General features: G+C 39.7%; 1 protein-coding gene across 1 annotated transcript in view; it reads right to left on the bottom strand.

Moving 5' to 3' along the window:
* The window catches only part of LOC124616203 (G2/mitotic-specific cyclin-B-like), a 47,867-nt gene extending 22,087 nt beyond the window's left edge, over positions 1–25,780 (bottom strand). Inside the window, exons 1-4 of the mRNA XM_047144508.1 lie at positions 25,629–25,780; positions 25,135–25,307; positions 4,353–4,575; positions 488–643 (exon numbers count right to left, since the gene is read on the bottom strand). Of these exons, the coding sequence (XP_047000464.1) occupies positions 488–643; positions 4,353–4,575; positions 25,135–25,307; positions 25,629–25,649 (573 nt within the window). The 5' untranslated portion in view covers positions 25,650–25,780. The remainder of the gene's footprint in view (positions 1–487; positions 644–4,352; positions 4,576–25,134; positions 25,308–25,628) is intronic.
* Between the last annotated feature and the right edge of the window lie 284 nt (positions 25,781–26,064).

Raw genomic sequence — 26,064 nt, 5'->3', positions numbered from 1 at the left:
ATGTTACAAAAAACTTGCAACTTGTCATAGCTTTAGAGTAACAGCATAATCTGTAAGAATTAAGATATTTCTGCCAGTTGAATACTGAACTAAATTCATGACAACAGGGAATGGCAACAAGAAAATCCTGAGAACCCATTACCCGAGAAGCTCTAATGGGGGAGGGGAGGGGGAAAAAAAAAATACAGCAATTTTTTTCTTATTTCTTTTCTTTGCAACTGTTAATTGTATTCCCAAATCACATTATGCTCATGGAAGTTTAATATTTAGTTCTGTTCTAAAGAATTCAATGCCTCTAAATACTAATTGCTTCCAATTTGGTTATCAACTGTATGCAAGCAGTATTTCTATTAACTTAGAAATTACAGTTAATTAACAACCTATTAATTGTAAAAGTTCACATGTGAAGGAGACCACAAAATTTAGTGCCACATGTAAGTACCATTTTCAAAACTATAAATGTATAAGACACAAATATTTTTCTTACCTGTAAGTATCTATCTATGATAGCTACCGATAGAAACATTGTCTCTGAGAGCAAAGAAAATTGAAGCTGTACATCGAACAACCAGTCCACAAGGACTAATCGCATCCGTGGAGTGACTGTGCCACACAGGAAGTTTGGTCTCAAAGGATATTTTATCTGTAATAAGATTAATAAAAATAAAGGGAAAGTAATGTTTCTAATGTTCAAAGAATGTCAAATTCAATAAACTCAAAATTACCTTCTAAAACTTAGGTTGTTTCACAATTAATGTAAAATGAGAACAAACAGTGTACGCAGTAGTCAGGAACACCAAAGAAATTTATGTTTCCTGAATTGTTAAATTGTGCCCATATTCTCTGTGTGCCTATTTACAACTCAGCATTTTAACTATTTATTTTTAAATCAGTGTGTAGTTGGTAACTGCTGACCTTAAGCTATAGATACCTAGACTAAACAAGCCCCATCTCTACCGTGCTGAGGCAGGGACAGGAAAATGGTACAGCCGATTGGGTAAGGACTGGTCCTTGGCAAAATGTGCTATAGAAAAGCTGACAGCCATAGCTGGTCATTTATAGCTGAAATCTAATGCAGGTATTAATATTATAATGGTACTATAATTTTGCTGCACAGTGCATCATATCTACTTCCCTGATCAAATAAAACTGGAAGACGACCTATCAGTCCCAAACGAAGAATTTCACCTTCGTTTGATTCTACATATATACATTCACAATATTTTTATTGCATTATCAGAAATCAGCTTTTATCACCTACCCTTTGTTCTTTACGTAATGGGCATTAACATTATTGAATATAGTACAGATCTGACACAAAATTAGGACAAGCAAAACTGCCATTTAAGGTTGGATCTGAGCAGCAACATAAATCTCAGCTTTCTGCACCAAATCTTAACACAAATTAACTTTATACTTGACATTAAATCTATACACCACATTCTATTATTAAAATTCTCCCTCATTACTATTTATGCTTGGAGCAGCACCTCTTATTCAACAGCACTAATATTACTGTTTCTATGATTTTTTTATATTAACTAAAGCACACTTCAACTAATTTCTTTTAGATCAAATTAAACTATACATATATGCAACCAAAGATTATGCATAAACTCCAGTCATACTGATGAAAGTACAGGCAAAATGCATCTCATTCCACTGTCCAATTAACACTTCTTGATCATTTCTCAAAAGCGTAGCTTTATTTTTTATTTATTTATTTATTTAGTTAAAAGTAGAGGAAGTAAAAATTAGTGGCATAAACTAGTTTTCTTCTAACACCAGAGCTATCAATATCTAAATATTCAGTAAGGGAGTATTTACAGGTTAGCTTTGTTTGGTTGAAAGCATCCTTTTGAAGGAAAGGATAAATAATTTTCAGCAGTGGCAAAATTTACCAGAATTTCTGATTAGATAACAGTTACCAAGTTCAAATTTTGAAACTTAATAGAACTTTATACTTAATAAATTTCAGCACATTTTTGTGAGACTACCTTTATATAATCTGTATACAAATTATTCTTTAACATAAGTGTAGTTGTATTTGCATAGTAATCATATCACTCCTTACCTTCAGCATTTATTTTAACAACTTTATCCCAAAACATGTTGGCAAAATTTTACTATTTTCAAAAATTTATTTGTGGAATGAAATATTGCTCCCTTTCTCACCTTTTTTTATACACCCAAATGCTGCGGAAGACTAGCACAAAAGCAGGACTATATAAGAAAAAACTAATTCCACAAACTGCCTGCAACCGTCATCAGTCCTTTAGTTCAGGGGTAGTTTAGCTGCAGTCAGTGATGTCTGCCAGGAATGTATTCGGATTAAGAAGGTACATAGAAGCAGTAAAAATCAAGGTACTGAAGATACTCATGCCCGAGATGAGAAATAAGTTACAAAGATGCTTATAGATTGGAATGGGACGTAGGTCAGATCACACGAGTGGCGTTTCGCAAGGCTCATTCACAGAGAGGAACTACACCAGCATCCAATCCCCACCAACATGATTAGGCAAAGAGTTACAGAGTGTAATGGACATCAGGTGGTCGCCAATAACAAAAAGATGAAAAACAGGTATGGCAGTAGATAAGTGAATCTGGAGCACTGCATATGACTAGAGCCCTCCCACCCCTGATCCATAATAGTCGAGGCATTAAATAGTGCACACTATTCAACAGTGCATTATCCCCAAAATGGAAAATAGGGTGTAACAGAATGAGACAAAACCACTTCTAGACGCAGTTAAAACAGTAAAAAAGGAATGAAAGAACCAATGGGCAATGTAGGTAGACTTAAGTAGTGAATGAAAATTTGTACGAAGGTCAAAAGACAAACCCAGATCGCCTGCTCACTTAATCACATGCACTAACCAGTAAAACCCTGTCACAATGTCTTTGCACAACCACATTGACTACCCTAGCATATCACCCCCTCCCCCCAATCACTGTTCCTGCCACTTTCAGTCTGCACATATACGCTATGTGATCGAAAGTATCCAGACACCTGGCTGAAAATGACATACAAGTTCATGGTGCCCTCCATCGGTAATGCTGGAATTCAATATGGTGTTGGTTCACCTTTAGCTTTGATGACAGCTTTCACTCTCACAGACACACAGTCAACCAGGTGCTGGAAGCTTGCTCTCTCAAGGAGCACGGGACTTCTTCACCATCACCATCACCATCCTTCACGGAGTGCTGCACTGAGGAGAGGTATCTATGTCTATCGGTGAGGCCTGACATGATATCGGTGTTCCAAAACATCCCAAAGTAATACAGCAGGATTCCTGTCAGGACTGTGCAGGCCAGTCCGTTACAGGGACGTTATTGATGTGTAACCACTATGCCACAGGCTGTGCATTATGAACAGGTGCTCGATCGTGTTTAAAGATGCAATTGCCATTGCTCAATTGCTCTTCAACACTGGGAAGCAAGAAGGTGCTTAAAACATCAGTGTAGGCCTGTGCTGTGATAGTGCCAAGCAAAACAAGGGGTGCAAGCCCCCTCCACGAAAAACACAACCACACCATACCACCACTTCCGAATTTTACTGTTGACACTACACACGCTGGTAGACGATTTTCACCAGGCATTTGCCATACCCAAACCCTGTCATTAGATCACCATATTGTGTACCACGATTCGCCACTTTACACAACATTTTTCCACTCTTCAATCATTGTCCTTAGACTGAGCGAGGTGTCATTTGGCATTTACTGGCTTGATGTGTGGCTTATGAGCAGCCGCTCAACCACGAAATTCAAGTTCTCTCACTTTTCACCCAACTGCCATAGTACTTGCAGTGGCTCCTGATGCAGTTTGGAATTCCTGTGCAGCTGCCTGTGGCCAAACACTAGGAGTGTCTTAATTGTGCTTTCTTTATGCTAAGTAGCAATCTGCCTTTTCCTACATTATCGATATTCTTATCTGGAGTTTCCATTGTCTGATTTATTATTTGTCTTGCTTCTAAGTATAGAAATTTTATCCTTATTTTAGTTTCTTTACTTTATATGCTATCATCTTTCTTCAGTTGTTGAGGTTTGAGAAAAACTATTACTCACTATTAATTGCACTGGTTTCAATCACTTTAGGACATTAACAATATGTCCTGTGTTCAACGCCATACCACTATGTTAACATTTTATCTCCTCATTTCAAGACACGGAATGACAGGCTCATGATCTGTTGCTTAATAATTTAAACTGAATAAAAACTATTAACTATGTTCCTAAAATTTATAAAGATAAATACTAACATTAAATAACATCAATCTACCTAAGATATATTCCATGTCATATCACAAATTGTAATTTCACATTACACATCATTAAATATTTCTCAATTACCTCAAGTGCTCTGAGATATTCAAAAATATCTTTTGCATATTCCCCAATAAAAAGTACATCATTTGCAGATTCTTTGTCTATGTCCTGTATATTATACAGAGTTGACGAATATGAAGTCTGTTCTTTATTAACCACCTTTTTTTCTTCTACAGGAGGTGGATCTGCATCATTTATGGCAACACACTTTAATGTTTCTGTCAAGCGCACAACTTCATTTTCCACACTGAAAGCAAGCAATGATAAGCATCTTAATTCAATGCATGCCATGAAAAACTTTTCCTACAACTTAGAAATGCATGTACAGCCCACAGGAACACACAGTATGTGCACTGATTATCACAGAAAGTTTTTTCTTAACAGTTGTAGACTCAGAAGCAACACTAGGATAATTTTAGTAATTATATAAATACTTAATGACACACATTCAGAAAGCATTGGTTGGAATTCAGTTTCGAGTTAACTCTTGTTGAGACCACAACCTGTACCTTTTGAAACACAGACCACCACTTTCCACAGGACTTGGTAAAGAAATAAACATGGCAAAGAACTATAAGTATTTAGTCTATAGAAACACAGAAGGTCAGAGTGCACCTAAAATCTATCAATTTTGGTTAATTTTTAAACAATGTCTCAGATTTCTGATTTTCTGTTTGACAGTACTTACTAACATGGCCACTTCTACCAACTTTTGAATGTGCCAGTTTGTTTTTCAGTTTTAAAATTGGAAATGTGGTTTCCCAAATGTGTTCCTTAAAACATCTGAATATAACAAGAACTACTGAAGCCATAGCACTTTGTCTGGTACCAGTTCAAATATCTTTAACTGTGCTTTAATTTGATATTAATGTTACAGTAATATGAAGTCTTGCAAAAACCTATAAATTACAGGTTTTTTTAACACTCAAAAACATTTTCCTCAGACAGACATTTCTTAGATGTGTGATTTTCTGAGAAAATTTGAGAAAGGAGAAAGGATATTTTCCACTGAGAAATTAGTTTGGCAAGTATCATAATGCACATGTTACCTAGCAGTTCATATTGCAAGTAATTGTCAACAACGAAAAAGTGTGGAATTTTGATGTAGCTTGAATTCTACTGATAGATAATAGTTTTATTTTCCATTTTAGTGTTTGAAGATATTGCATGAACCAATTATGAGAAGCACTATAATCATGTATGGGGCAACTTTCTTAGCACTTAGGTGCCGACGCCCGTAAAAATATGGGCGTGCACGGCCTGCCCTAAAGTCCGGCGCCTGTAATTTTATGGGTGCGGGTTCTCGTTCTTCCCCTTCCTTCCTTCGAGTGTTCTTATGGCTCCCGCTTGTCTGGGAGGTGCTGCATGGACTGTAGTTTGAGTATTGGTCACTAGATGGGGCGGGCATGCTGTGGAAGGGTGTGCTTCCCTTTTCATTTGTTGTGTTTTGTGAGCGGCGATTTTTTCCCGCGCGGTCTCAGTAGCGTCGACATGGCGAAGCGTGGCTTGACGGACGAAGAAATTGCTCGCGTGTTACATCGTGATTTAGAAGAAAGTGATGTTAATTTGTCGGAGGAAGATATTGCAGAGGACTGATGATGATCTGGACTATGTTCAAGAAGAAGTTTCTGGCAGTTCAGGTAAAGAATTCTGACAACAAAACATTTATAATTTTTGTTCAGATTTTCACTGAAAAACTTTCAGTACGTAATTATGATTTTATTTGCAAATACTACTCTTCTGATAGATTCAGAAGAGGAGAGCAGGTGTCCAAGCACTTCAGCAAGTAATCCCATCTACATTGTACCTGAAGAACGAGCAAGGCTGACGGCGAGGGGGAAGCCGAGACCTGTGCGCCGCACCAATTCTGAGGGAGGTTGGGCGACTACTGATCATGCACAAGATATCGATCTATTCTCAGGACAATCTGTAATATGCAATGTTGTCAGTTTAGACAAGAACAGTGCACCTCTAGAATTTCTCACATTTCCTGTGAGACAGTATGATGAAACATATAAAGGAACAAACTAATCTGTATGCTCAACAATGCATCAGGAAATTACAAAGCACAAATTCCCTTTCACCCACCAACTCATTATCAAAGTGGTAAGGAGTTACACTTATGGAAATAAGGAAGTTTGTGGCAATTGTAGTCCATATGAGTAAGTGTGAGGCCACGTATACGAGAGCACTGGTCCAAGAACCCTGTTGTGTCGTGTAATTTCTGTCTAAACCATCTTGAGCCATGAGATTTCTTTCTATTTTGAGAAACTTCCACATTAGTGATAATTCCTTAGCTAAGAGGAAAGGAGAAACTGGTTATGACCCACTGCACAAGGTGAGACCCCTCCTAGATAATGTGTGTGCTAATTTCCAGCGTGCGTATACACCTTCTCAAAAAATTACAACAGATGAAGGCATGTGTAAATTTCGAGGTCGTGTGTATTTCAAACAGTACATGCCACAAAAACCAACTAAATATGGTATCAAACTGTACATGTTATCCGAATCTGACACAGGTTACATCTGGAATTTCTCTGTTTACAGTGACTCTGGTAAAGACATTGCTTGCAAATCTTTCAGGAAAAGGCTACACTTTGTTTACAGACAGATTCTACACAAGTCCAATACTTGCTTCAGAACTGGAAGCTGCAAAAACTGCTCTTGTGGGAACAAGAAAATCTCGGCAGGGATTGCCTCGTGCTATAAAAGATACGAAACCTTCAGCGAAGTGAACTTATTTTCAGGCGTAAAGGAAATATGTTAGCACTGTGTTGGAAGGACAAAAGAAATGTGCATATGATAAGTACAAGGCACACTACTGAGATGGTCACTTTCACTGATCAGAGAGGAAGAGAGAAGTCAAAGCCAGCCTGTATAGCGGACTACAATAACAAGTTTGGTGTTGACTTATCAGATCAGCGATTGTCATATGGCGCATTTGAACATCGAACTTTGAAGTGGTGGGGAAAGTTGGCATTCCATGTTATACTAATGGTGATTGTAAATTCCTGCATATTATATAATAATGTTACTGGAAAACACCCCACATCATCTCATTTCATGACAGTTATCTGTGCAGATCTTGCACAAAGCAAAGATCTTGAACCCCGACCTGGTCCATCTGGACACTCAAGACTGTCAACTGGAAATCATTTCCTGGAAAATGATTGAGACAGAAGTAGGTAAGAAACAGAAACAAAAGCAGTGTGTAGTGTGTTCTCTGAGAGGAAAAAACCTGCCTGGAAAAGTGTGGCGAAAAGACACAAGCTACCAGTGTAGTGAATGTAAAGTAGCATTGTGCAAAATGCCGTGCTTCAAAATTTACCACACAAAGAGCAAAATTGCACCCTAAAATAGTTACAGGAAGTTACTGTAGATAAGACATACTGTATCCATCATAATTACAATTTTTGTGTCAAATATAAAAAAAATTCCTTCTATAAAATACAGTGAATATACCTTTGACCAATTTTTCCTTTTTTCAAAAACAATGTTATAAAAATAACACTTGTCAAAAGTATGTATTAATTCAAGAGAAAGGTATTATATATGGTTTTAAATAAGAAAGTCTAGGTCTTTCAATAAGAGTAATTTTACTGCTATAACTGAAACCTTTCACAAGTTGTAGTAGTTTAAAATACGTTAAAATCAGCAGGCGCAATGGCTCAGGACCCGAAGTGTTAGGTACGTACTGGCAACAGTCATCACTGGAGCTGCCACTGAAAATAACCAACTTCTTTTAGAAAATCTTTGGTATTCAAAGTGAGAAATGAGTTTTCTGGTCAACTAGATTAACTTAGACAAGTTCTCATAACCTATGATTTTGTTGGAAATGACATTTCTGCTTCAAGATGAAATTCCATATTACCAATGGACTATCAACCGAGGAACACAGCATCCTTTAGCTGTGTACTACAATGAGGATAGTAGTTAACTCTGTAGAGCTTCGCTTTCTGCGTAAATTCTAGAACCACTAGTCCTTCCACCGTCTCAACACACAATATTTGAAAAAGTAAGGGAGACAGAATGTACATATTGTGCGACACATTTGTGTGTGCAGGCTGGAAAGGAGTCACGAGCACAAGGTAGAAGCGACAGTCTAATGGTTCCCACAAGTGTTTGCCGCTCACACCACAGAAGTCTTACTGGAAGAACAATGAGTGTGTATTATCTTATGGTTGAAAAATTGTTAATTGTATTTCATGTGTTGTACTTTCTAGAAGCAAAAAATGTTATTAAATTACGAGTGGTTCTTAAACCAACTCGCTTATGAATGTTAATTTAATGCATTTCTAAAGCTCGAAATATGAGTGAAATATGAGAAGACGGAGATATATACATGTGAAATGCGAGAATGTTATTCTGCATAATACAATACATCATTGATTGGTGAAAACAAAGTTTGTATATTTACTCCATATGTTCTATCATCTAAGAAGTGTTAGAACGTGGCAACCAATGGAATTGGGGAGGGGGGGTGAATTTTGAGAGTAAATTGAAGCAGAAGATATGATGTGTTGCCATAGCAACCAGGTATAACAAGACAAGAGAACTGTTGCATGGAATTGGATTCGACTTAAAAGTTAGAATGGTGAAAATTAATAAATGCACTAAAAGAGATGACATAAGAAAGATATAATGTTAAAAGGGAAGATTCTGATGTTTTAGACTAAGAAGAAATATGACAAGAACAATTCAACAAAGAAGATCCGATGTGGGGAGGAAGCGGCTCTGATCCACATTGTGGGGACACAGATGTGGAAACCAGCCAAGTCAGTCGACGACGGCACAAGACGCTAATCACCGGTGCCAATTCCACATATGCTCGTCGACACCGAAACAGACATTCAACGCCACCAGCGCCAGTGCACTTCACCAGTGCTGATTACGCATCCTCTCACCAATGCGGCTAGAACTATGCCAAGTGAGCGCAAAATAATAATTGTCTGAATGTAAAGTTAAAGAAACTGTTGAATAATAGACTGTTAATATAGTTATTGAACTCAGTGTAGAATTTTTTTTATGATTACTAGATCTAAAAGTAAGAAGAAAATGGATAATACAAATACTTGGGGAAACTCCGGAACCAGCTATGGCAATGAATGTGAGTAAGGAGGTGCCAGACTGGTCTGAGGTAGTAAATTTAATCAAAGCCCAAAGTGCAGATTCAGTGGCTTTAAAAAATGAACTAAGTCTTAAATTAGACTCAATAAATACTCAAATGATAAAATAGATGACCAGGGCGCTTCTTTGAGAAATGAAGTAAGTGCAACTTTAAATGCCAAACTAAAAGCCCAGAGTTTGCAGTTAAACTAAACTATAAATTCTCGACTGGATGATCAAAATACAACTTTAAATGCTCAAAGTCTTAAATTAGATTCAGTGAATACTCAATAAGTTGGATGTTCAGAATGAAACTTTAGGACTGTTAAGTGCTAAGATAGATTCACAAATTTAGTAATTTATGTGAAGGTATGGGAAATCTGAAGACAGAATTTGACGCTTTAACTATTAAACCAGAAAATTTTGAAATAGGTTTGAAAGAGGAATTAACTAGTTCGTTAAGCAGTCATGTAAACGAACAGTTCACTGACTTTAGTCAGACACAGAGTTACCAATTTAAGGACTTCGCTAAAAAGTTAGAATGTGACATTGAAGGTAAACGTAATAATGTAGAATCTGAATTAGTGAGAAGTTAGGATCATTTCAAAATGTATGTAATGTTTGATGCTGTAAAGCAAAGATTACACAATTTAAGAGAGAATGTTGGAAGACAGTAAGTTATTACCAATGAACCACTCGCAGATTACAGGTGTCGGTACACGAGTAAATAATGTAGAACAGAATTTCAGAGAGAATATATCCAGCTTCTGATATTACAAGTGTATGTAGTTTAGAGGAACCATTTGAGGAAATGATAGATCGAGGAGTTGCCGGAAGAGTAACCTCCGGAAACATTTCGACTATCAAATCTATCCAGAATGCAGTAGAAAAATAGAATACCTTTACTTGATGTTTTGTTACCTAGTAAAGTGGCGATTGTTTTGCCGTGGGGAGACTTTCACACAAAATTTAACGAGAAGTACTGGTCTGCACTTGCTCAACTGAAGTTAATGTCTGATCCACAGGATCCGGGCAGAGTCACACCTATCCCCCCCAGGGACAATAACATTCTGAGTTAACAGTCGGAGTGACGAACCTCTGATCCCGAGTTGTTTTCGGTGTTTCTTCCAAGATAGTTTTCCCTGCACTAAATTCTCTTCAAATCTTTACCTATTCTATAATCGATTCCTAAAATCTTAAACTATCCTATAATTTTAGTACATAAGAAACTAGATATGACAGTTAAGTAGAAAACTTACGAGAATCACCAATGAACAGTGATCTCTGGACATGAAATGAAACGAATAGAATGTTATATTAGTGAAAAGTACAATACGATGGTGCTATTTAAACAGAGTGATGTTGAGACTACATAAACTGAAGAGAGGATTTTATGTAAAAAGATTATATAAAGTGACTAACTAGATAACTGTTTTATAGTAGTGTATAATTTTCTATTTGGTATAGAATATTTTATACCTTTTATGAAATGTGATGTAAATGGGAGGGTTTGTATAATTTTTGGAAGGGGGTGGGTATTTTAGATTAAAACATGATTTACACCAACATATAAATCATGGCTAACACAGAATACACACCACACCTTTCAAACAACCCTCACAAACAAGTGCGATTTATTCTTCACTATTTGCCGTTCCATAGGGGTTGCTAAGATTTTCTTGAGGGACCTCAAAGGTGAAAGCGAGAATGTCTTCTGTAGGAGATGATTTAACACCATCCCTCCTCCAGCTTCTCACTCCAGTACCGGTGAGGTAGGGATTCTGGGGAAGAGGTGTGGGAAGGGTTTCCTGTCTTTGGGGCTATGTTCTCTCTTTCTCTTGTTCGATCTTAGTAACCATTTCTCTTTTTTCCTTCCCTACTTATCTTTTAAGTACCTATCTATTTTACCCCCTCTTTTCATATTCATCTACTTCTATCACAGAAGTCCTTCCTGGTTTCTGTGGTTTCCAATAACCTACAACTTATCTTCAGATAAGAAGGCCGAAGAATCAGACTGCACAAATACCAATCATCATACACACAAAGATATACAAGTATGCAAACAATGAAATGAGAACTATGACGATTTCTTATCGCATATATACGTAAGTATATACAAACTATGATAATTCTACATCAGGTATACATAAGAAGGAAATGTAATTGAGGAGAACAAAGGCTAGAGGAATTTATTGTGCTTAATAATAAGGAGTGTCAGTATAAGAAATATTCTGATGGTTTGTAGGATAGTGGGACTCTTATAACCTAAGTAAACTTATATTGAATAGTTTATGGAGACATAGTATACACCAAGTATGTATAACTTGAAAAGTAGGGGAGGACTCTAGGGACCAAAGGAAGTATTAAGAAGGATATACAGAGTGTATAACAGATGTACACATTTACCAGGAAATATTCAATTATAGTGCACATAAAGATGTATACTAGGGCAATTAACCATGAGGCCTACTCAATGGCTAAGGGGGAAGTTCTGTATTCCACTAGCATTGTTATGATTTATGTGAGTTTACTAGGGTAGAAAAGAACACTCATTTGCCCAGAGTTCCTCCAGACTACAGACAGTCTAATTAATGAGACTTATGTACTAAAGACGCAGTATACAGAACCAGAATAAAGAGTAAAATACGCAAGTGTCAGGAACACCTGGGGCTTATGATTGGAAACCAAAGGTTTAGGCCTCATGACTCCTAGATATAAAAGAATTGACTCCAACATTGAGTTAAATACTCCTGTTATATAATCAAAGTAAAATGAAAACGCAAAAGCTAAATAGTAAATAAAAGGGTTATAAGCGGATTACACTCTTCCTTCTACCATCTCGAACATACGATATTTTTTTTTTAAATAAGTGCGAGAAAATGAACATACCACACAACACATATTTGTTGTTTGCAGGCAGAAAAGGAGTCACAAGGGCAAGGTAGATGCGATGGTCGAACGGCATTGAAAAAGTGTTTGCAGCTCATGCCACGGAAGTTGTATTGGAACATGGGGTGTTTATGTATCTTATGGGGTTTATGTATCCATTATTGTAACGAGAAAAAAGAAGAACAGTTGAAAAATTGTTGATTATACTTCATGTGTTGGACTTGCTAGAAGGAAGACATGTTCATAAATTATGTCGTTCCAAAACTACACTATAGTAAATGTATTTAATAAGAGTTTAATGCTAGATGAATAGTTGACCTGCAAACATTCGAATATTTATGTGAGAAGTGCTGAATTTGCTCTTTGTGGAAGTTGAAATATACCAAGACTAAACGAAAAGTATTCTGTGAGTATCCACTAATTTCATGATGGGGGAGGGGGGGAAAGAGAGAGAGAGAGAGAGAGAGAGAGAGAGAGAGAGAGAGAGAGAGAGAGAGAGAGAGAGAGAGAGACACTGAAATTCCATTAACCAGCAGTATTCTTCAGAGATCTACTTAGCTGGCTATCCAGAGAAGAAAATCGACTGTGCATACCATGTAAGTAAACAAGTAAACTTAGGTGAGAGAGGTGTGAATTTTGCATGCAATTTAATTTCACACCACACTCCAGGTCACCTAAAGCATTAGAACTCAAACATCTACATTACATTTCTGGCTGCTTAGAAAACGAAACAGCAGCACTTAAAGTTTTCCCATTAAAGCTGATATCAGAAATATTTCGAATGTTAGCAATTTTTGCTTTGGTATTATTATTCTGGTGGCTGTTCCACACAATGTAAAAGACAAAATCTTTAGAGACCCTCACAAGACTGATTACAATATCGATGCAGAATGGCACTATTTTGCCAGAACTCTTGGAGAAAAACGTTTGCAGTGGACTTAGCTTTAAAATCCTAAAACTGCTACAGCAAGTTTATAATGGCCACTTAAAAGTCATGACATCCAAGTAGTAGTACGATTCTGATCAAAAGACTTTTCCTGGCACCTTTATGAATTATGTACAGTAGAGGAATACAAACAAAATGGAATAAGTTTACAGTTCTGATTCAGTAATTAAAATCATTCCTGCATCAGTGTCAGGCTGCAATTAAAACACTAACTGGTAAACTAAGTACGCAAAATATTTCTGAACTGCATAGTTCCTCAGAAGATTTGAGCATTGCTGATTACAACTGCCGTAACCATTACTGCTAATCCTGTAGTAGTATGTTGTGTGCATTTTTGGCAAGTATTATTAACCTAAAATATTCAAAATTTGTGTTCGGAGAGTTTTTTCCGAAGAAAGGTATACAACTAAGCCATCATGTAATATCATCCAAGTGAGTGCTTTGTGCAGCTTTTTTATTTTACTTATTTTTATCCCATGTCAGAAAAAAATTGCTATAAGTTCTTGTAAGAAAAATGCATGTTTAACTTTTTGAAATCTAAGTCATGTGTCCTAACATCACTTTCCATCCATGGTAGAACTAATCTAACGCAATGTTTAACTAAAAGGCACTCTTGATCAGTTGGTGCATGTGTGTAGCGTACTGTACTGCGTTGCGATCACACGGAAGTCACATGGAACTACTGAAGATTATTTGAGCAAAAATATGTGATACTATACACTGATAAGCAAGTACAGGCTTGGCTAGAAATAAGAAGTCTTTATATGAGGGAGGATCGGAAAGTAACGCACAATATTTTTTCTCTCTCGTGGTACTGCAGTTGGAACATCGAAATTTCATTAAGATACAGTTTGAAGTTTGTACAGCAGAGAATATTTCATTTTCATGTGTAGATCTAGGGAGAGAAGCCTGAGCTACAAAACAAATATGGCTTGCACAAAAGTGTAGTTTGCTATTTGTGGGTCAAAGGGCACAACAGAGGGACATGGGTAGTGTGTATGGGAACGACTGTATGGACTGTAGCAATGTCTTCAGATGGTGTGCATTCTTTCAAGAGTGCCACGTAAACCTTAGTGACTTGCCACATTCCAGGGGACTGGTAAGAGCTGAAACCCTATAGAATGTTTGAGCCATTGAGGCAGCAATTCCCAACGACTGGCACGTGCAACTGCAAACATTACTGCAGCAGTTCAACATTTCCTGTGGTGCGATGTGCCATGTTGTTCACGACAGTTTGAAACTTCATAAAATTAGTGATTGCTGGTTGCCTAAGAACCTAGAAAACTAGAAGAGCCAGTTAATGATAAGCTTGGATCACTTAATCCATTACACCACAGAAGGGCCCGAGTTTCTGAAAGGAATGGTCATTGGTGATTAGTCATGGGCATACCATGACACATCTAAAACCAAGCAGACCTCTATGAAGTTTGTTTTGCTTTGAGGGAGGAGAGGAGGGGGGGGGGGGGGGGGGGGGGGGGTGCGCGCGCGCAAGGGAAGGCTCGCATCATATGCACCCCAAGACAGTCAAAACTAGAGAACATGAACACTGGAGATAAATGACTATGCATCAGTCCCAATGGACAGAATAGGAGACAGCTAAAAATGTGGAGGGAGAGGGGAAAAAAAAAAAATTTAATAGAGGCCCAAAACTAAAAATTAAATGGCCTTCACCATATTGCTGCAGCAAATAAAAAGCTAAACACAGTCAACAGCCCACACGTCATTCGCTATTGCTAATAAATATATGCTGTAGGTAGTGTGAAGTTAAGCCGCCATAGCAAGTGGCGAAGGTGGACTCCAGGATGTAACAGAACAGGGACGAGCACCATACTGATGATCAAAGGAATCATCGAAGAAGGAGGCATATGATGGGTGGCCACGCATTGCAGACAAACCGCATGCATACCTGCTGAGGAGAAAGTCATGGCGGTAGGACAGCTGTAGTTCAGCAGCTTCAGCAAGGTGCCCATGACCAAACAGATGCCATGATAGTGGATAGTGTCGAGACGGCACAAGAGGGATGGGCGTGGAGGCACATAAAGCACACGTAGTCAAGTTTCGAACTGACAAGGGACCAGCACAAATCGAGGAGGTTTGTTTGATCGGCACTCCAGGAAGTACCTGTGAGAACACTTAAGAGATTGAGGGACCACATACAGCAGGCTGTCAGGTAAGACACATGGGAGGACCAAGACTTTCCTATTGAGCATGAGCCTGAGAAAAGTTGTAGTTTCAATTAAAGGAAGGGCAACAGGCCCAAGATGTAGAGATGGTGAGAGAAACCATTTGCGCTGCCAGAAATTCATACCAAACATTTTGTCAGTGGAAACGCAAAAGCCATTGTCGATGCTCCAGGAGTAAAGACAATCAACACAGTGCTGAAGACAGCTCAGTGAGACAGGTCTGTGGAGAACTGCAACAGATGGCAAAATAGCCAACAAAAAGAGCCTGATATGCCCGGCGGGAGACATGCCATTATAGGGTTAATGGCAATAGCAAAGAGGATGATGATCACGACGGAACCCTGAGGCACACCATTTGCCTGGATAAAGATGTCTGACAAGGCAGAACCCACATGCACCTTGAAAACTGTCTTGTAAAAAATGCCCGAAGAAAACAGGGCAGGTGCCCACAGAAGCCCCGAGAGTAAAGAGTATGGAGGATACCACTTCTGAGGCAGGTGGCAGGTGTCTTAAGCATTCACCAAATCAAAAAACATGGCCAGTCTGTGATTTCAGCAGAAAATCATTCATGACCTGGGTGGACAAAGTAACGAGATGGTCAACTGTATAACACCACGCACAAAATCCACACTGTGCATTCGTTAGTAAATGGCAAGACTCTAGCCACCACACCAGTCGGGCATGAATCATACGCTCCATAGGTCATGGTTAATAGATGTGCGAGGAGTTGGAAAGGAATGTGGGCACTCCAGTGTAAAGGCATAAGAGGTTGAGCAGCTGTCAAGATAGATGGGCTGTTAGCTAGAAGGAAGGTTTTTGTCCTTACCGGGCTTAGGTATGGATATGATGGTGGCTCCACACCACCATCCAGGAAATGTGTCCTCTGTCCAGATGTGGTTGTACATGTTAAGCAGAAAGTGCTTGCCCGCAAGAGAAAGGTGTTGCAACATCTGAATGTGGATAGTATCTGGCCCTGTGGCTGAGGATCAGAATTAACAGAGCATGATCTAGCTCCTCATAGTGAAGGCGGCACTCTAGTACTCCCGATGCAGAGAAGGGTATCATCCGAGCCTCCTTCGCGCATTTCTGATAGTGGGAAGATGTCGAAACTTCGGTAAAATGGCAGCCCAAGGTGTTGGAGATAGCAAGAGCGTCCACAATGACATCGTCAGCGACTCTCAGGCTGGAAATTGAGGAATGGATATTTGTGCCAGAGAGCCGTCCAAGGTTTGCCCACACAACAGAAGGTGTGAAACTCTTGAAAGAGCTAGTGAATGAAAGCCAGCTAGCTCTTTTGTTATCCCGAAGAATGCGGCAACACTTTGCAAGCATCCGTTCATAATGAATGAAGTCTGCCAGCGTAGGGTGGCAGTTAAAAATGCAGAGAGCTTGTGGATGTGCGAGAACTGCGTCGCAGCATGCTTCAGTCCACCAAGGAATAAAACGTGGTAAAGAGGAAGTGCGAGGAATGGAATTTCCTGCAGCAGTAAGGATAACGTTTTTATGAGATAGTCCACCTGGTCACCACAACTGGGGAATCTTGTTCTGCAAAGGTCACCAGGGAGGTGCAAAGCTGCCAGTTGGCCTTAGTAAGCTGCCATTTGGGCATGCACGTAGGTCGGGTAGGAGTCAACAAATGGATAGCACACGGGAAATGTTGCTCTAGTAGGTGTCAGACAGAACAAACCACTCCAGACAATGGGCAAGCTGGGCAGTACGAAAGGATAGGCCCAAATTGTAATAGGTGTGTCAGAAGTTGGAAAGGAATGTGGGCGCTCCAGTGTAAAGGCATAAGTGGTTGAGTTGTTTAAGGTCAGCCAAGAGGACACCTCTCAGACAGGGCCTGGGAGAACCCCAAATGGGATTATGTGCATTAAAGTCACCGAGAAGCAAAAACAGTGGAGGTAGCTGCCCAATAAGCTGAGGGAAGTCTGCCCTGGTGACATTGAATGACTGAGGTACATAAATGGTACAGAAGGAAAAAGTCAGGCAGGGAAGGAAAAGGCGAACTGCAACAGCATGAAGACAGGTAGTCAGGGAAATGAGTTGACTATGTAGGTAATCCCATATGAGCAGCACGACACCCCCACGAGATGGAATGCTGACCTCAGATGGAAGGTGAAAACGAATCGCTAAGTAATGTGAAAGCTCAAAGCCATCATGAAGGCGCAATTTTGTTTCCTGAAGGCATAGTAAAAGGGGATGCTGCGATGCTGAAAGCAACAAGACAGTCATGAGGAGGAAGAGATGTAGGGGTGTCCACTCGGCAGCCACCCCGAGTGACAGCCGGTGAGGAGTCACAACTACAGGGCACAGAGGCAGGAGGATATCCTGCTCCATGGGGTCCACAGAAGCTTGTGCGGTCGGTCCGTGGCGTCTAACACTGAAATACGGTTAGTGGCATGCACCAGCGAAACGGGGGTCAGCTGGGCTAAGGTACCACACGGTGACACCGTCATACACGATCTTCGAGTTGGCGAAGGAGAAGACTGTTTGCCTTTAGTAGAGTTCTTCGAGGCTTTCTGGTTAGAGGAAGACTCAGGTGGTGTTTGGCTGGAGAGATGGAGGAAGTCTTCATGGGATTACTCTTCTGTCCTTTCCTGCCTACTGGTTGTGTAGTTGGTGGCTTTGCCCTTGAGGTGAGAGTTTGACGGTTTGTTGCACAGTGGGACGAGGGGATGGCAACGCCACCTTAACATTGGGCAACTTCACAACCTCAGAGCTGAATTCCAGGTCGCATATCTGCGTGGTCATGTCCTTCATGGAGCAAGGGGCAACAAGAACAGAACTATAGGTGCCACACGGGAGAACACAGGGTTTCTGACTAGCCAGTAACTTTTAAGAGGAGGAGGAGGAGGAGGAGGAGGCGGCGGCGGCGGGCTATCGCCCTCATGTGCATCCCTACCAGAGGTTACACATTTGGCTGGGTGTTGACAATACATTCTAGTGTGCTTGAAACTATGACACTGGTAGCAACGCATCGGGTTCGGAAGGTACAGTCCGACTGATAATTTCATAGCCTGCTTTGATCTTTGATAGAAGCACCACACTATCAAAGGTGAGAAAAAACAGTGTGAATGGGCAGTAAGGATGAATCTACATTTTTCATTACCTGATGGATGGCAATGACCCTGGCCAGAGAGGATTTCGGCCTCTGTTGGACTGTCAAGCAAGCTGGTGTAAATTACACCACGGGAAGAATTCAAAGTGCAATGGGCCTCCACACAAACAGGGTACCCACGGAGAAGTGAGGCAGCAAACAATTGTTGCATTATGACTCATAATGCCGTCTCCAAAAGCAAAGTCCCATTCCATAAACAAGAGCAGTATTTCACAGGGTCAGCAATTGAATCAGTGCCTTTCTGAATAATAAACAGATTTACCGTGGCAAAGGATTGACCGTCTTCAGTATGTGAGACTACAAGAAGCCATGGTGCAGCAGGAAGGGTCTTTAAATCCATGGCCTCATCACATTTGTGTTTGGTAGACGTTGAATGGGGGGAGACGATTGACTCATCGTGCGGAAATCCCCACGATTGCCAGCATCTCTGATGGGATGCTCCTTCCAACTGGGGGCTCCCTTCACAAGGGGGCGCACCCGCCATAGGTGACTGTTCACACCTAAGGTCACACCTCCCGGATATCTGACAGAGGGACCAATCAGCAATTTGGGAAGGTTGCAGCTCAGGCAACCACCCCTCCCTGGACCTGGCCTGTACCAGGGGTATGTGCGAGCCCTATCTGTGTCTGGGGCTGGGAATTATGCATTACCCAGTCACCTGTCATGCGTCAGACACCAGGGCCGGTCTTCAGGAGTGCACAGGGAGGGGGGGGGGGGGGGGGGGGGGGGGGGGGGGGGGGGGGGGGAAAGAGGATCCTGAAACACTTAAGTGGAAGAACAAGAGGAGAAGAGAAACAAAGGAAATGGGAGCCACAAACACAGGCAAGACTGTTGATACGTCAGCGACAGAATGCAGAACATTCCCAAAAATTCCCCAGACATGTTTCCCAAGAGAGGGGAAAAAAAATAGCAAGAGGATAGACATTCAGCATGTAACAGAAAAATGCTGCAGAGGCTGGGGCCCCGTGGTAGCCAAGCAGGAACCCGTCAATGAGTGGCGAGCCCCCTGGTGGTGGCGGCGGTCGTGGTGGTGGTGGTGGTGGTGGTGGTGGGGGACTTCTATGGAGTAGAAACATGCTTGTTCCCCACTATGAAAGAATTTGAAGTGCTTCTGACAGTGTTCTGGGATATTCATGGCATGTTATTGGTGAATTTACTGAACAATGGACCACTGTTAATGCTGCAGCCAACATTAAAACTTGTGTCAATCCACAACATTAAGGGTGATTGTGTCTAACTTTACAAAACTGTTTGCCCCTATGTTGCAGCCAAATTTGGGTAGGAGATGTTCCAGCATCTACCACTGTCTGGATCTCGTACATCAAACTTTCATTTGTTTTGTGCCATAAAGGCAGATTCCACACGAAGAATGATAGGAAGAGAAATAAGAGCAAATAAAGTCAAAACAACGATAAAAAAATGCCAAATTACTGGAAATAACATTACATTTACACCAATTAATTGAATAAAAAAATAAAGTCTTGATTGTATTTAGAAAAATTAAAATTTTGTAGTATTTTACGAGATTCAAACCTACGACCTTCCGTACATACTGTGACCACTGCACTATGACATTACATTGCTGAGAACTAGCTTGGTTGCAACTTCCTGTATTTGTGCCACAGGGTTAAGAAGTGTAGGGTCTCCCTAATTGGGTCAGGTGTGCACCTCATATCTGAGGCTGCTACTGACTGTGGGGTGCCCACAAGGATATATATATATATTTTTTTAACAACAATCCAATACAGATAACAGCTGTAGTAAACACAGACGTATCAGTGTACGACGAAGCAATGCCTACCACAGGTAAGAGTATTAAAAATCCTGATCAACTGCCGAGACATTCACAACAAAGCGAGAGTTTGAAGCCCTCCTGAAAAGCAGTGAAGTTCACATAATATTAGGTACAGAAAGCTGGCTGAAACCTGAAAATGATAGTGAGATTTTTGGCGAAATTTTGAATTATATCTAAAGGACAGGCAAATGGGAAATGCAGGTGGTGTATTTTTCACAGTAGACAAGAAACTCAAATCCAGCGAGATAGAAAATGAAGCTGCATGTAAAACTGTTTTGGCAAGACTCTTGTATCATGGTGGGCATAAAACGATGACTGAATCTATCACCCACCAGACTTTTCTCCTAATGTAACCGAAATCTTTAGAGGAAATCTCAGTTCACTTGTACGCAAGTTCCCAATCATATTGGAGACTTCAATCATCCAACAGTTGTATCTCAATGAGGAACTTTAAACTTTCAGCAAAGGGCGAGAGCACATAGGGGAACTATGGCTCAAGTTTAAAAGAATAGTAACCAGTACAACAATTCATAATGGGAGGGAACCATTGTGGTATATGATCACTAAAAATACTTCCACAGAAACAAACATTACTGCGTAATAAGTGGAAAGCTAAGCATAGGGCTGTACATAGAGAGAAGTTGCATGAAATGTGTTTGACTATCAAGACAGCAATGCCCAAAGCTTTCAATGACTACCACAGCAGAATATTGTCAAGTGACCTTTCACAGAACCCAAAGAAATTCCGGTTGTATGTAATGGCTGTTAACAGCACCAAAGTTATTGTCCAGCCCCTAATGAATGAGACAGGAATGGATATTGAGTGTAGCAAATCTAATGCCGAAATGCTTAGCTCTGTTCCCAAATGTTCCTTTTGGAAGGAAAACTCAGCAGAATTGTCATAATTTAATCCTCGTACCACTAAAGAGGAATGAAATAAGCAATGGTATCAGTGGTGTTGAGAAACAGTTTAAACTGTTAAAATCTGAGAGCTCCAGGGCCCGATAGAATCCCTGTCAGATTCTATACTGAATTTGTGGCCGAGTTGGCCCCTTTTCTAACTATAAAATACTGTAGATTCCTCAAACAAAAAAACAGTGCCCAGGTCAAATCTGTCTGCAAGGAGGACAGTAAAAATCCACAGAACTACCATAAAATACTTTGACATTTATTTGTTATAGGATCTTAGAAAATATTTTGAAATCAAACATGATGAGGTATCTAACAGAATGAGCTACTCCATGCCAATCAGCATGGCTGTCAAAAACACTGATCACGTAAAACCCAACTCCCACTCTCACATGACATACTGAAAGTTTTGGATCAAAGCAGTCAGGTAGAGGCAGTACTTCTTGATTTCTGGAAAGCATCCGACTCCGAACCACACCTACGCTTCTTGTCGAAAGTACAATCTTGTGGGTTATCAAGTGCAAATTGTGATTAGGTTGAGGCCTTTTTGGTAGGGAAGAGATAGCATGTTATCTTTGATGGACACTCATCACCAGACCTGTATATCAATAAATGTATTGTAATTTATCTTTCTATTTAATCTTTATTTTCACTAATAATAAAGTGTGTTGGGACTGTTCATGTTGTATATCAATGACCTTGAAGACAATAGTAACCTCAGCCTTTTTTTCCTGCAGATGATGCAGTTATCTATGATTAAGTACCATCTGAAAGAAGCTGCATAAATTTTCAGTCAGACCTCAATAAGATTTTGAAGTCACCCAAAGATTGGCAACTTGCTTTAAATGTCCAGAAATTTAAAATTTTGCACTTCAAAATGAAAAAACGTAGTATCCTATGACTAATAGGAGTGAGTCACTGGTGGAATCTGTTAACTCATACAAAAATACCTGGGTCTAACACTGTAGGAATATGAAATGGAATGACCACATAGATTCAGTCAGGGGTAAAGCAGTTGGTAGACTTCTGTTTATTGGTACGACGATACTGGGGAAGAAGACTGCTAACATATCACTCATGTAACTGGTTCTAGGATATTGCTCAACTGAATGGGACCCGGACCAAATAGGGCTAACAGGGGATATCAAACAAATACAGATAAGGACACCATGAATGACCACAGGGTTGTTTGAACCAAGGCAGAGTGTCACAGAGATACTGAAGGAACTGAACTAGAAGACTTCTGAAAATAAAGAAAAGATCAAGATCTAAACAACAGGTATCATTTGTGTCAGATATGAGCCACAGCTCTAAGATGACTGCAGCCAGCACCCTCAATAGCTGCAAGCAGTGCCACCTCCTGCTAGATTTGTAACTGCTGTTCAATCAATATTCAGCAATTATGGAAACTGCTCTAACTCAACTGGCAATCACTGGAGAGGTGACCCTTCCACGAAACACTCAATACTGCCACTTGCAGCTGACTACAGAACAATTCTACTACCACCAACAAATGCAATGTATGAGGACTGAAAGAGAACATAAACAGAATCTGAGCTCATAGAGAGGCAGACAAAGTGATTTTTCCCTTGCTCCATTTGCGAGTGGAACAGGAAAGGGAATGAATAGTATTGGTACAAGGTACCCTCCTTCCTGCACCATATGGTGATTTGCACAGTATGTATTTAGACGCAGAAAAAGCTCACAAAAAATCGATGTAGTGCCACAAACAATCAGTAGATACCAGTGTATCCAGTCACTAACACTTTAATCAACTGAAAATAATTTACAGACTATATTAAGACAAAGGAAATCTACAAGAAAGTGGTTAAAAAGATACACAATAAAATCAGTTATAGGAACAGCAAACAAAAATAAAATGGAGTTAAAAAGAAAAATGCTTAAAATAAAGACAATTTTAAAAATATCAGTATTATGCAGTAATCTAATTATAGCAGATTACATAAATTACTACTACATTTTTACTCCAGTCAACCTGACTGGCTACTGCTTTAAGGATTGTAGATCCTCAGTTTCAAGAGAGTGTTATTCCAATGCTATTAGCCCTACAACTAACTTAGAATTTCTTAAAATGAAGAATAATTACATAACTTACAGTAATACAGCTGGGTGATGTTGACAACTGATAATACTTCCAACAGATGCAGACCCTGCAATTTTCAAGGACAAACTGCAGCAAGTAAGTGTTGTAGAAGAAAATTTAACTAGCTTTTGAAAGCTGTTGCTGCTGTTTTGCATCATAAATGGCAGGGTATGCACCTGACAAAATACTGGCACTTGTCTGTCATCCAACTGCATTCCCCCCAATTTATTTGAACACTATATACAGTAGATGAAACCAACCTTGATGAAGAATGAAATAACTTACAGCTCAACAGGGTAACTGATTCAGTCAAACATGTAAGGGTCACAACAAAATCATTCCCACATGTCACATTTCTCAGATTTTAGATGCATCTGGCACTGATCTAGACTATCAAAATTTCCTCAACTGTGCATCCCTAGAAGTAGTTTAATTGAATTTTACATGTCAATTCAATAGTCAATCATTAAGAACAGACAGGAAATTGGAAATGCCCAGACATTCAGAAACAAACTGAAAGAATACCTCATCCACTCCAACATGGAAGATTGGCAACTTGCTTTAAATGTCCAGAAATTTAAAATTTTGCACTTCAAAATGAAAAAACGTAGTATCCTATGACTAATATCAGTGAGTCACTGGTGGAATCTGTTAACTCATACACATGACATGTGGGAATGATTTTGTTGTGACCCTTACATGTTTGACTGAATCAGTTACCCTGTTGAGCTGACACATGACTAATGTTGGTTTTCAGAAGGACCTGACCAATACACGGCATAGGTAGTGTGTCTGTGTACGGTTACATGAATGCTTTGTTTTAAGTAAAACCAGCAGATTAACAGCTTAAATCAAGAGCACTAGTTGTTAGTATACCTCACATAAGTTTTTAGACAACATAGTTGTATGGAGATAAACAGCGATTAATTTACCTAAAATCAACTATTCAAAATGACAGTCACAATCGCATTTTTTATTTTACCGCCAACCGGTTTCAACCCACGGAGGGGTAGTCTTCAGGGCGATTTACACCATTTGGTCGCTTGCTGGAGTCGTCACCAACCATGCACAGACAGGGTGAAGACTCCAGCGAATGACCAAATAGTGTAAATTGCCCTGAAGATGACCCCATCGCAGGTTGAAACCGGTTGGCGGCAAAATAATGTGATTGTGACAGTCGTTTTGAATAATTGACTACCTCACGTAAGTAGCCTTCGGTTGCTACTTCTGCCACTAAATTACAAATTTGGATATTCTACATGCCTGAAACCGCTTCAGGATGGGATTTACAGAATCTTATGTTCGACAATGAATCATTAGCTCTTTTACAAGAAAATTTTCCAGACTAATGAACAGAAGGGGGGGGGGGGGGGGTAGAAACGAAATTATATATATTCGGAATACTAATCTCACAGAATCTGGAGACGTTACAAGATAATTTTAAACACCCAAAATCATTTCTGAAAATGAAGTGACATTACGATCACACTTTGTAATTAGTTAAGTTTTAATTTATAATAGTAATTTTGCGACACATCTAGAAGTCAAAATTTAAATTCTTAAGTATAGGAAGCTACAGAACCCTAAAAAATTTGGACTACACGAAACACTGAATACCTAACACGAATTTAACAAAGACAGTCGCAACATATCCTTCCATTACACTTTACCCCAACTACACAAGCAATAGTACAATTCTCACTACCGCAAAATTTTGTTTCCTCAGAGATTCCTTACAATCCCAATTACTTACCCTTTCAAAGGTTTCCTTATTACGTTGGAGACATTTGTTGGCTTCAGTGGACGCCTCGCATCTTCTTCCACATTATGTGAGCGTAATTTATTGCCAATTTCTGCTAGCACAGACGTCTTTTGAGTGCCATGTAATGGAGGCCTTGCTTTCACTTGGGCTCCTGCTACATTCAGCTAAAAATCAAGCATCACATACTGAAACTGAAAAACGTGCCGTAAAATCCTAGATTATTCAATTGCTGACTCCTCTGGTTAACACCAACTAGCTGATTACAGACAACGCTTTTGACAAGATATGATATCGTCCAAAAGCTGTTGAAAGTCACTATAAATATCTTGGGTATCCAACCCGAAATATCAGAACCTGAACTTAGTAAACTTACTGAAGCAGTACAGGTATGAATAGGACAACCACTGACATATCCCGCCAATTAGGAAAATACTTCATAAAATTAATAAAACATCGCAAAAAATTACATCTCTATGTTTACTTACATGATGCGTACGGAATGCCATTCTCTATTACACACAAATACTGATTGCATGAACAACACCAATGCAAGCGAGCTGCACACAATTTTAAATAGTCCACATTATTTTGAACTCAGCCATAGACATTAGTCCGTTAGCCACCATAGCCAACACCGCATCGCGGCAGCCACTACCAACCTTACAAACGCACACACCGAAAAAAAGCTAGGTATTGCGTATCCGAGTATTTGGCTGTGGTATTCACAGGCAATGTAAATGAGCACACGGACCTGGGATAACAGTTTTACATTCACAAATACTAACGGAACGAATACAAGACGAGTTAAGTAAACTGAAGAACACGATCGACACTGAATCTATAATAGAATACTTACAAGATTATAAACTAAGACGCCCTTTTGGGGCCAACGGCATCTTGCACGAGATATGTTTCCATATC

This window comes from Schistocerca americana, chromosome 5, assembly GCF_021461395.2.
Source record: "Schistocerca americana isolate TAMUIC-IGC-003095 chromosome 5, iqSchAmer2.1, whole genome shotgun sequence".
NCBI classification, from domain to species: Eukaryota; Metazoa; Arthropoda; class Insecta; order Orthoptera; family Acrididae; genus Schistocerca; species Schistocerca americana.
This window is presented reverse-complemented; position numbering and strand designations above follow the sequence as displayed.